Source organism: Catharus ustulatus, chromosome 5 (genome assembly GCF_009819885.2).
Source record: "Catharus ustulatus isolate bCatUst1 chromosome 5, bCatUst1.pri.v2, whole genome shotgun sequence".
Classification (NCBI taxonomy): Eukaryota; Metazoa; Chordata; class Aves; order Passeriformes; family Turdidae; genus Catharus; species Catharus ustulatus.
Genome location: NC_046225.1, coordinates 49,580,852 through 49,593,195, shown reverse-complemented (window position 1 = coordinate 49,593,195; position 12,344 = coordinate 49,580,852). Strand labels below are relative to the sequence as shown.

Here is a 12,344-nt window from a genome sequence, read left to right as displayed (position 1 = left end):
TCTGTGGCCAGGATAAACAGCTCAGAGGTGTATTTTGATGCCAGAACTGGAAAACTGATATGTTAAGAAACATTATTTCAGTTTTTAAGTCTGTACGAGCTAAAGCATCTGCTTGGATAAATTTAGAGCCCTTGCAAGGGTAGTACTTGGGGTTTTGGCTTAATTTTAAAGAAAGTACAATAATGGGTACAGTAGAAGGACACTTATTAATGGGGTTTGTTTTTTCTTTGACTTTTTAAAGGTATTTTTAGGGTTGTTTTATAATGGATGAAATGTCAAATTGTGGTTCAGTCTTTTCACTGTTCTTTTGGGAGTGTAAAAGCTGTAATTACAATGTCTTTATTGAGAACATATGTATAGTGTGTGTATTCACACTCTGATTAGAGAACTTTACTTAAATGTGTTTTGTTTGGCATTTTCTAATGTTGGCAAGCTGTCAGACCAATGATAATGTTGTTTTCTTAGTAGCTGTTATAGGAATTTAGGTGTAAAATTACAAAAAACTCCAGTGTAGAAAGGTAACCAGTGTTTCAAGCAAGATATATAAGGGTGGTGTCGTGTGAAGATCTCACATCCATTTGCTTGAGAAAGCTTTCTATGCTGCCAGTGGATGAGGCGGTAATCTGAGGCAAGTGTCTTTCACAACAAAATGAAAAGCTATGAATTTATGAGAGTTTTAAAAATTAAATGTCTAGAACACCTATATACTGTAGAAAGAAGGTTCCATTCTTTCTGGACTGTATTGTATCAAATTAGGAGTGTTATCTGAACAGACATATCTTCTGTTACATTCAACAGCTGCCCTTGGAGGAAAAGTGTGCATACTCATGCAAATTCAGTGTAACAGTCTTTCTGTTCTACAGCTTAAATCTTATTTCTTTCCTTTTTTGAATTGCAGACATGGATACATACAGTAGTTATAGTTGGCAGCATCCTGTTTTACTTTGTGTTCACTCTGGCTGTTGGAGCAACCTGCAAAACCCACAACCCAAATTTTTACTGGGTCATGGAAAAACACATGACAGACCCAGTATTTTACTTAGTTTGCCTCCTGACTACTTGCCTTGCTCTGCTACCCAGGTGAGTTTCTGTTTTATAATTATAGATTGCTGTTGTTACCAAAATTAGTTTTCTGTGAGTCAGTGATGTTATAAATCTCTGGGCTAGAAGTCTTTCCCCCCTAGCATCCCCCAATAAAAATGTTATGATTCTACTAGACCAAGCTATATGAGGACAACTTTTTAGTACTGTTTAGTTCTCCAAGTAAATTTCAGTAATAAAAAAATTTATTTTGTGATTTATATAATATTAAATACTGTCTTTGGAGGGTAAAGAAACAGTAGTTTTTTGTATACACAGAGTTCATAATTTATATACAAATCAGTTAAATTAGTGACCAAAGTTGGGCATGTACTATATATAGACAAAAATACTGTGCTTAGTCTCTGAAATTTTCTGTTTGAAATTTATGGCATGAATATGTAGAAGAGTGTTTAGGAAGAAGAATGCACGTACAGGCCTCTTTGTGGGATGGAAACTAGATTCACAAGGGGTCTTGATTTTTTTTGTCTCACTGAAGTTCAGTTCAATAATGCATTCACCTTGGAAGGGCAGTAGTATTGGATGGAAGTGGAAGACTCCAGTATGCTGAAGAGGGAGCCTAAATGAGCTAACAGAGCAAAACCGTGAAAAAGACTTCATCAAACCCTGTGTTTAGCTTTCTTTAATAGCCACAGCTATCTTCATTTCACTGGCTGAGCAAGAACTCAGGTCTGTAGCCTACTAGTGAAGCGCCTCTAGTGCTAATTACAGATTCTTCTGTGTTATGTCTCTTTCTTTCCCTCTTACATAATGTCAGAAAGAGTGAGACTTGAAATTGAATTGCACAGATACTGAGAAGAGTTGAGGAGAATAAGTACTGTTTCCTGCTCACCTGATGTAATTTTATATCATTTGATCTGAGCACACTTTCTGGACCTAGTGCTGCGGTACAGGCTGCATAAGTTACCAGTCTCACCAGCAGGAAAGCTGGCAGAGCCATGCTTGCTGGCAGTGGCAGCCCATATTCAGTCCTGTTTGAATGTGTCTGATCTGTGTCTTAAGCATGTCATCAAGAGTTTCACTGCACTCACTGGGGATCATGACAGATCTGATCTGACTGATGGCTTTGGTTTACACTTCAGCAGAATAACAAACCATGAGGTGCAAGAAACACGTGGTCTCTTCCCTTTCCGTCCCTGCTCTCAGCTTGGTTCAGGTGGTAACAATAGAACCTTTTCTTTCACACACAGTTAATCTCCCCTACATAACAAATTAATAGATAAAGGCTGTTCTGGGACCTTTTGATAGGGCTGTAGAGGGCCAAGGTAGGATAAAGGTTTAGCTTGGTGACTACTTCCAGTGTGTGGCTGTTCAGTTTTGAAGATGATGGTAGTTTTCTTGGTGAATTGAAGGCAAACTATTCAGAAATTCCTTAAGTCTTATGTATTCTCCTGTGTCAATACCTCAGAAGATTTATAGCTGTTGTGGCTAATTTCAGCTTTTCTACTTCAGTGATTTGAAGCAGAAATGCCTATTATGGGACTACTGCTGTCACACATACTGCTGTATGTTTTTTTCTGTGTTTGTTTCTGATATGATCCTTTGTATGATGCTGAAAAGCCTCCACTCAGGGGCATTGTGAAGCCAGGGGGTCCTCCGCAGCTTCTAGCGTGAGGGAGTGACGTTGGGGCTTCACTGGAGGTTTAAAGCAGTTCTCTGACAGAGGGACAGACATTAGATGTCCTGTTGACTGAAAAATCACTGCAAAAATCTGTGATTAAATCCAACCTAAGTTGACAGTTAAGTCAGTTCTAATATCACAGAATTATAGAACAGCCTGGGTTGGAAGAGACCTTAAAGATCACTAGTTCCAGTCCAGGAACTAGGTGTCAGGGTTACTGGAATGGTGTTTGGTTTCCTTTAGTCATTGGAAACAGTTTTGGGTTCTCTTTTAAACAGCTTATTTGTAACTGTGTTTATTTTGTAGATATTTGATAAGAGTTCTCCAAGGAACATTATTTCCATCTCCGGTGTTGAGAGCCAAGTACCTTGTCAGACTGTCCCCCCAGGAGCAGAGGAAAGCAATTAAGAAATGGAAAGATGAGTGCAATGTGAGTGATAGAGTGGAGCTCCAACCTACTTCTGTTCCTTCCAGCTCAGCTGCAGGTGCTGCATCAGAGGAAGAAAGCATTGACAGTGTTTTGCCAGCATCTAAAACACCTTTTCAGACCTGTTCAAGAGATGGGTTAGTAAAGAACACCTCCTTCTTACCAGACATTCAGGATGAGTCTGCGAGTACAAGTGGCTTGAACTCTGTAAAGACTGAATTTGTCAAAGGAAACTAATACATTTACATTTGGAGGTAATAGTCATGTGCCAAAGTCTGTGTGTGTGCTTCTGAAAAGGGCAGCAGTGCACACAAAGCAGTTTTGAGTTCTGTTTTGTGTGAAGAAGATGCTTTACTGTATTTTACAAAGTTGGAATGCTAGCTGGTTAAACACAGGAGAAATAAGTGCTGATTTATGCCATGTTGTGGTTGTATTTTCTTCAGCCAAGGCAGATGATGAACACATTTCCTTAAAAGCTTTTTTGCTTATAAGACTTTTTCTAATTTATTAAGATGTTCAAGGTCTAAATGTCTGGATTATTTTTTATATTTCTTCACACAGTAGACTTTGCGTACTGCTTATTTCTTGTATGCAACATTGCATAACGCCTTGTGGTGTTAGACAGGACATTGCATGAATGTGAATTTGCAGAATCCAGTTCAGGAAAGTCAGTCTGCACCCTTACATTGCTGCCCTAGAATCCCTAGCATGCCCTGGGATTCACCACTTGCTGAAATATGAAGTAAGCAGCATGGCTGGGATGTGGTGTTACTAGTTGGCTTGTTTCAAGACTTCTAATTACATGTTGTAGTGTGTGTAGACAGTAATTTATGTAACCACTGTGGTCTAGTTTGTTCACCAGGCTATTGCAGGGGTCATCTCACTGATGGACAAACACCATTTTAACCATGAGAGAAACCCAAATGAGACTCATGTAACATGTCTCCATCACCTTGCTTTTCATATGAAGAGCAAAAGTGCAGCCTTTTGTTTTCCGTGACAGTTCATCCTCCTGCTGTATCACTCCATTTTGACTCCATGTATGATTTCATGTTACTGCCACCAAATGGACTTATTTCCCACCTCACCCAATTCAGATGTTGGCTGGCTGTCTTTTCTCTAAACTACCTCACGCCTGTACTGCAAAATTGTCTGCCAGCAGCAGTGAGGAGCTCCAGTCTGTCTTCAGGTCTTCCCTTACAAATAGCAGCTTCTAGCTGATAACATCACTCTTCATCACTCTCAGGTGTTTTCTGCATTCCTCCAGGCTTTTATAATAATCAGCTTAAGTGTCTCTAAAGGCTGCTCAAAAGAAGGCATAGTGCATTGCATGTCTCACATATGAGTGATGTTGCTCATCTGTCTCCAAGATCTATGAGTCCTGGCCTCTGCCAGTTTCCCACTGCTCACAAACTGCACAAAAAGTGGCTGAGGTGCATCTGGCAACTTCTAGATTCCAGACTCTCTAAAATACTGCCTCCTTTTTACTTCCCTTCCCAAAAAGTTACACAGACAATTTAAAGAGGAACTTAGGAAATCTGTTTGTATTCAGTACCACTTGTTGAAATAAATAGTTTCTTCAAACTGTAGCTGCTAATGAATTTTACTGCCGACCCCATTTTTTGGTTTCTGTTACTTTCTGAAAGTTTCTGCTTTCAAATTGTCAAGATTTGTGTGTTCATTTTTAGGCACCATGTTTTGGGCAAGAGCTCTGCTTTTTAATTGAACATGGGCTTTCCACATCAATGATCAACATTACATATTTCACAGCTTTTAGATCTCTGAAAGAATTTAAACAAACGCTGTGAGGTCTGGACAGCTGCTGTTACACAGAGCAGATATTGAGGGCATGCTGAGTTCATTCAAATGCTGCTCACCACATGTTACCAAATGTTTAAAACAGTTGTTTTCAAAAGGTAAAACGTAATTAGGGGTGACTCTATCCCTAGTGTTAGTGAGGAGAAAAAGAGAAAATATACTTTTTGTTTAGCCTGTGGAAGAAAATAGTAGAAGGAGAAAGTGATGACAGCCACTTTTGAATTTTTGGGGGTTTTTTTTGTTTTTTTTTTTTTTTGTTCAACATATGACGAAGTTTTTGGTAAATTCTAACATAAAGTTGCTGGAGACCTTTGAAGTGATGGCAGACATTCAAATTCCAAGAGATCATGTTGATTTGAGTTACTTTTTCAGATGTTTGTGTGTAATGTCCTTCGTGCTGTGGAGGGACACCTTGCCATGGGTGATCTCCAGGTTTCCCCAAGTGAAGCATCTCAGCTTTCTTGACAAGAAATGGGAGCTGCAAGGACAAGCCGGTACCAGGGCAGGTTCATACAGGAAGAGAGTTACTGGGATGAAGTGAAATCATCTACTCTGCTCCACAACCCCAAGGCAGGCTCAGCTCCACCCTTGTCCTTCCTAGCAGATGTTACCCTGCTGTAAAGAGCTCCAGATAAACAGTGCTTTCCTGCCCTCAATGTCAAATACTGGTTTTGTGTTTCATTATTTGACCTGAATGTTTCTCGTGCACTTTAAATCCATGGCCTCTCTGCACTTGTGGCCACTGAGAGGAGACTGGTCCATTTTGTACAAGTCTCTAACTCTACAACTGAGGTATGTTGGAAATTCCTGGGGGAGCCCTGGCACTTCCAGTGACCTGAGGGAGTGCAGGCCTCAGCTCTGTCCCCCCCATCACTGTGAAAAGGTTTGGGATCAACACCAGCCTGTGATCTGCCCTCTTGTTGCCTCTGCTGCAGAAGCAGAACCCACCAGCACATTTGATAGGTAGGTGATCATTTAGTCCCAAGAGTTTGCATTTTTTTCATACCAAAGCTGTAAGTATTCAGAGTTAGATCTTCCAAAACCTTCTGCCTAAGCCATGGCATCAAAATAAGTACATGAAGAAACATGAGTGGGAGTCACCTGTTAGACCTGAGACCAGCTGCATGGTACCTCTGGGACATTTAAATTGCTATTACATGGCTCTTTACAAGCCCCACCACTCCATTACTCACATCTTAGTGACTTAGTGCAGTGAAGCTTTCAGGACACTGTTCCTCTCTGCTGAGACTATAAGTGCTTTTGTACCATTCAGTGTGGTGGAAAATAACTCGTGTGTGTGTGTGTTGCATATTGGTACTCCGTATTGCCTAAAATGATCCTCTACAGGCTGTGTTTTATTAGAGAATTTCAACAAGCAGTCTGGGTCATAATCTAAGTGACTTATTGGGTAAAACTTGCTTTGGGGATTGTTTTCGTTTGGTTTGGGTTTTTTTTGGTTTTGGGGTTGGGAGTTGTTTTTTGTCTGCTTGGTTTTTTTTTGTGGTGGACAAACAGCAGAAATACCTGAAGGCATTTGGTGTGATTACTTGGTGTCTTTTACTGAAGGGGAGATGAGGGTAGTGAGTCTTTAATGAAAGCTTCAAAATATTTATTTGCCATAGCTGAAGTAGTGCCAAATGAAGGGCAGAAACAAATTGCACTCCCTGTGTTTCTCAACAGTTCAATGTTCCCTTTATTTATTTTTTTCTTAGCACTGAAACAGCACAATCACCTGCTTGCTTCTGCACTCCTGCACTTAGGCACAGCATGATCTGACTTTTCCATCTTGAAAATAAGCTTTTTAAGAGCATCTCACAGGTGCCTTCCACATGTCATGAAAGGAAGCACAGCATTTATACTTCTTTAATTTTAAAACAAACCAAAACAACTACCTTCAACTGACCCAAAGTTTGTAGCTACATCTAGAACAGCCTCAGCAATGATTTTGATGTGCAGTATTTGATTTACAGAAGAAAGTACGTTTTAAATTTTTTTTCTTTCACAGCAACCACACCTATAAACATTTGCAGGTGGCAGTCAGCCACAGACTTCACTGAGTATTTTGGCAGCACAGTGAGCTTTGGTCTGTACCTGGGCACAGCTTGAGGTGATGTTTAGCCTGAGCTGTTTTTTCCACAGCCCCACTGGCCACAACACGAGGCTGAGGACTGGATGAGGACCAGCTAATGCAGAGAACCCACTGCTCCCACCAGCCCTGGCTCTTGGCCAAGGCTAATGGGCAAATTCTGAATGTGACTTTCTTAACAATGTTCCCACAGCTGAATTTCAGAGTGAGTTTTGTATTATTTGTTCCTGTTTTATTCTGGTTATGTGACTGTTGCCCTCACAGACCTGGCTTCCTTAGTGCAGCAGGAAAGGTAAATTTTAATTGTCCTAATTTTAAGCTTCTCCCTGCTTATTATTTTGATTTTAGCATGTGTGCATGTTGTTGAAATTCTGTATATAAGTTAAAAAAAATTTGTTTTTAAAACTAATTGCATTCCAGAGCAAAATTATAGAACATGTTCCAATTGCAAATTTGATTGCAACTTTAGTTTTTCAGATTTCTAAATCCAGATTACAGTAATTTCACAATTATAGGCCGCACTGAGTATAAGCCGCATCTCCGGGTGTCAGCAACATTTTGTTCTTTGTCCATAATAAATTGCACCTGATTATAAGCCGCACGTTACAATACAGAGTGTGATCAAAGGTATCTATTCTATCACCATCTGTTGAGGGTGGGGGCAATGATGACCTTATCTCCGTGGAAGATATTCTGCTAATGGGCCATCCATTGAAACCAGGCAGGGCATTGTTCTTTTCTTTTCACAACCCATCCTTCCTCCAGCGAGTCATTTTCTCTGCTAATGGCCCATTGAGTCCCACTGTGGACTGATAAAATACTGCATCCCATTGGAAGTTGCTCCAGCCAGGGGGAAGAACCCAACATTTCTTACCAAAATGAAAACAGAGGTTTTGGGACACTAAGGGAGCCCCTTTCTCCACTGGACTCCAGAGGAAATCGGATTTCTCCACATCACCACTGGACTCCAGGGGAAACTGCACTGCAGGAGCACTGCTCACTGATCACATCCGTCACTACAGAGGATGCAACCACCATTTAATGGGACTGCTACCAACCCCCTGCCTGACGGGGTGTCAGTTGTACTCTGACTTTGTCAGGGTTTGGAGTTTGTTTTCTTTGTAGTACTGTATTTCTATTTTAATTTCCCTAGAAAAGAACTGTTATTCCTAATTCCCATATCTTTGCCTGAAAGCCCCTTGATTTCAAAATTACAATAATTTTGGAGGGAGGGGGTTTACATTCTCCATTTCAAAGAGAATCCTGCCTTTCTCAGCAGACACCTGTCCTCCAAAAACTAAACAGCAACTTTTCATTCTCTGTCCATATATAAGCACACCTGATTATAAGGTGCACTTTGGGTTCGTAGGACCAAAATTTTTAGTCAAATGGTGCGGCTTATAATTGTGAAATTACTGTAGTTTGTTTGGCAGCAGTATTCATGGTAATTCTGTATTGGAAGCATAGTCAGAGAAGAAACACTGAAATTGTAACAATGGTAGTAGTGCCAGAATCTCCCAAATATGCAGAGTGCTAACAGCCTGCTAAAAAGTCAGCTAAGGATTCAAAAATGCCTTTTGAATGCTATTTTTAGGTCATTATTGCTAAAGTTATACGTTAATACCTCCATAATATCATTTAGTCTCTCAAAAAATTAAAACACATTTTCAACAGAGAAGTTATTTAGAAAATGATTGGAAATTTTTTATTAGTACAACTAGAAAGAAATGCATTGGCTTGACTGAGTGGCATTGCTTCCATTTGGAGATACAGCTGTGGTAGAAACAAAACCAACAGATGTTACCTTACAATGAGGCTACACCTGTGAGACAACAGCATAATTGTGATCATAGCCATTATGTCAGCACACAGGAAAAGGCTTGATACAGTAGAAAGAGGAGCATGTTTTGTCTATTTTATGTGCACATATTAAAAAAACAGTATAAAAATACATTTAAAAAATTACAAATTTCCTCTTTACATGGAATGTTGTGTCAGACACAATCATGGGAAAGGATAAGACCCAGGTGCTCCCTCCTAAAACCATTTGGGATGGGATTCAGCCTGGAATTTCTTCTGTCTGATCCCATATAGGATGGGTGGGGCTGGACCTTAGGTTTAAGCACTACTCTTCATCATTTATTGGGAGAGGACTGCTTGGAAACTGGTGGCAGGCCAAATCCTATTATCATTAAAATGTGTAGTTGACATGTTATCATTTGGTAATGCTAATATCTACATGAATGATTTTATGTACTCTGGTGCTTTACAAAATTCAAAGCTGCTAACCACCATATCTGGTGGAGAGAAGCCAGGCTGGGTTGTTCATTCTGCAACAGGACCTCTTTGGAGAACAGACTGGCCAGAACCTGACACCAGCCAGCTGGCTCTAACAACCACTAGGCCACCTCCTCCTCAGGGAGCTCTGATATCCAGCTCCAGGACTCAGAGCTTTTCTGCCCTACAGCCACAGAGATCCCAGCCCCAGAGGAAAGCTGAAATGAAGACTGAGAGCTCCAGCCTCCATGTCCTTGAGGCAAGGGCATTAATAACCTGCTTCAGCTGTAATGTACTTGCATTAGATAAACACGGTCACAGCTGCTTTCTCTCATTTATAGCTGGGGGAAGAAGAGTATTATAAGTGTTATATCCTCCATATATTAAAAGTTAAAATAACCCCAACAATTAAACCTAGCAAAGCCTCAAAGTGTTTTCTTTCTGAGCATGAAACAGTGATTCAATAATCACTTAAACAGTTTCAGAATCTGTAACATAAATATTGAGTATTTATTAATATTCATGTCTACAGTGCGGTCTAGTGTGACTAATGTTCTAATGTTAGCGATGTTTAAGGAGAAGATAAAGACATAAGAGATAAACCTTCATGAAAGCAATAGATCTATGTAAATGAGTTGCAATATGATTAATAATACCTGAAATGTCCATGTGTTAGGTCTTTCAATGCATGTTTCCACATGTGGCAGTCATGCTATTGGCAAGGCCCTGCCATGCCACCATGGGACCATGCCAGAGGTAGCAGAGATGGTTATTCTGTGCCTTAGGCTGGATTCACAGGGGACTAGGCACAGCACTGAAAACATAAATTTTAAATGCATTGTTTCCCAGTGGAATTTATCCTGTAATCCTCAGATTTCTGACTCCTCCTATTCTGGCTCCTAAAAACTGATAGCTGTGCAGGACATCATCTACAGCACTTGACAGGACACACTTTCCCTCTAGCACCATAAAAAGATGCCAAGCTCCATCATATCTTTTCTAACCAGACTCTCTTGGAGTCTTACTACTTGACAGATCACTCCACATCTGGCAACCAAGCACCTGAGCTGGGGTCCTTGAGCCTTTGCTGAGGAAGCTGTTGTACTTTGCTTCTCATATTTCTAATACTCATTTGAACAGAATCTGGAATCCCAAGCCTTCTATCACTCATTTTCTTTCTGCTTTCTTCTTTTTCCCAAATGTTTTATTTTGCTAGTCAAAATTAAACTTTTAATGCAAGGTACAAGAAGATACCTATAAAAATTAACCAGTTCCCCACTATTTGGGACAGTGCCCACACTGCATCTTTTGCATTTTAAATCTGCCTTTTCTGTCTCTCACAAGATGTCCAAACTAGCTAACTCTAGGAAGGGAAACCATTGCAGTGGTATTGCCAACCCTCTTATGTTTTTAGAGCTGAAGATGGTCAGTTCATGCTTTGTATGCTGAACACATTATACAAAGTGGGGAGGAAAGTCAGTGGGGCACAGGTTTGATAAATGCACTGATCAGTGTAGTGCTGCTGAGACATGGGTGTTTCCTGGACACATTAGGACACTGGAAGCTTCAGAAGATTAAGTTAGAGGCTGTCTAGAGTCCGAACAATAAAGTTTTGGTCTCCAGTACTTCCACTGGTAGTTATGGGTCTGTTGGCCTACTGGTTCCTCCTCACCCCAAAGAGATGCCTGAGCTGGCTCTGGGAACAGAAGCTGTGGAAATAGGACAGTACAGGGTGATGCCCATGCAAATTAACCAGGGATAAAATGCATTAGCTCAGGCATGCCAGGAGCATATGGCCACACACCTTTAGAGACCTGCTTTGAGTGACCTTTAGAGACGTGTGCTTTGATGTAACCTGTGCCACATGGACATACAAACCCATCAATATCTTCCACACCCTCCAGCATATGGTATGGCCCTGTCGAGAGCAGTCCTTGTGAAGGTGTGTCCTTTGGTGCCATATAATACACAAAGTTCCTTCCTCATCACAAGAAGTGAGTGAAAATGCATGTGCTACTAATTGAATAGTATTAAAATAGGTTATTTTAAAAAGTTTTTCTAATCTGTGCTACTGCTTAGTATTAATAGCTGAAAGGCAGAAAGTGGTTGATTCTTTTCTTTTAAGCTTTTTGCAGTGTTTGGAATAGCACCACAACACAGTTAAAAGAAAAGTCAAAAGGATTATTAATTCTACCACAAAGTATATTCAGGAGCAGAGGACTGACCAGTAACATACACTGCATATTCCATAGCTCCACAACAAGAATAGATAGAGCTTGAAACTCCTTTTCACAGAGTTACTGGACTGCAAAACCTTCAGTGTTGAAGGGCTGATCCCTTTTTTCTTTTGTTGGTCAGCACAGTTCTTACCATCTGGAGTTAGTTTAGCAGAAAGGTGTGGATGTATATTTGTCTTTCAATCCACTCAATAAAATGTGACACATTACTGTAAACTCCAGGTCCCAAAACCTTGGAAAAGCACACAGAGCCCCAAGATGTTAAACCAAACAAAGTCCAGCGGCCTGCAGTATGCTCGCACACAAGCGGTCCTCCACTGTCACCCTGAAACAGGAAAGTTTATAACAGTCTATTATACGTGGCTAGCACTCATGGTTAAAGCTATCTCACAGCTCCTACAGCCATTTGCCTTTAGCAAATAACTCAGCTGTGAAAACCAGCTGCTCTGCTGAGCTGTGTAGCCGCACACAGCATTACCAGTATTTCTTACCCATTATATTTATATAAAAAATTACCTGCAAAAGGCTCATACAAATTAAAAAATTAACTAGTACAGATAAACCCTAGAGTCTTCAAACAGCATTTCATTATCATGAAGTTATTTATGCCAATATTAACTATTAATATTAACTATTAAATATTAATATTACTATTAATAATAGTAGCAATAATAAAAGTTGGGTTAAAGTGTATAAATATACAGTTGTCATTCCTAGAATAGCTTAAGTATGCTACACTTATAAACATCACAGTACTTTGATTTCTAAAAGCAATTT

At 40.1% G+C, this 12,344-nt stretch overlaps 2 protein-coding genes across 2 annotated transcripts in view; one reads left to right on the top strand and one right to left on the bottom strand.

Moving 5' to 3' along the window:
* The window catches only part of ATP10D (ATPase phospholipid transporting 10D (putative)), a 40,883-nt gene extending 36,145 nt beyond the window's left edge, over positions 1 to 4,738 (top strand). Inside the window, 2 exon segments of the mRNA XM_033059991.1 lie at positions 899 to 1,080; positions 3,029 to 4,738. Coding sequence (XP_032915882.1) covers positions 899 to 1,080; positions 3,029 to 3,386 — 540 coding nt within the window. The 3' untranslated portion in view covers positions 3,387 to 4,738.
* Positions 4,739 to 8,732: 3,994 nt separating this feature from the next.
* The window catches only part of CORIN (corin, serine peptidase), a 129,027-nt gene continuing 125,415 nt past the window's right edge, over positions 8,733 to 12,344 (bottom strand). Inside the window, exon 23 of the mRNA XM_033060864.1 lies at positions 8,733 to 11,892. Within this exon, the coding sequence (XP_032916755.1) occupies positions 11,710 to 11,892 (183 nt within the window). The 3' untranslated portion in view covers positions 8,733 to 11,709. The remainder of the gene's footprint in view (positions 11,893 to 12,344) is intronic.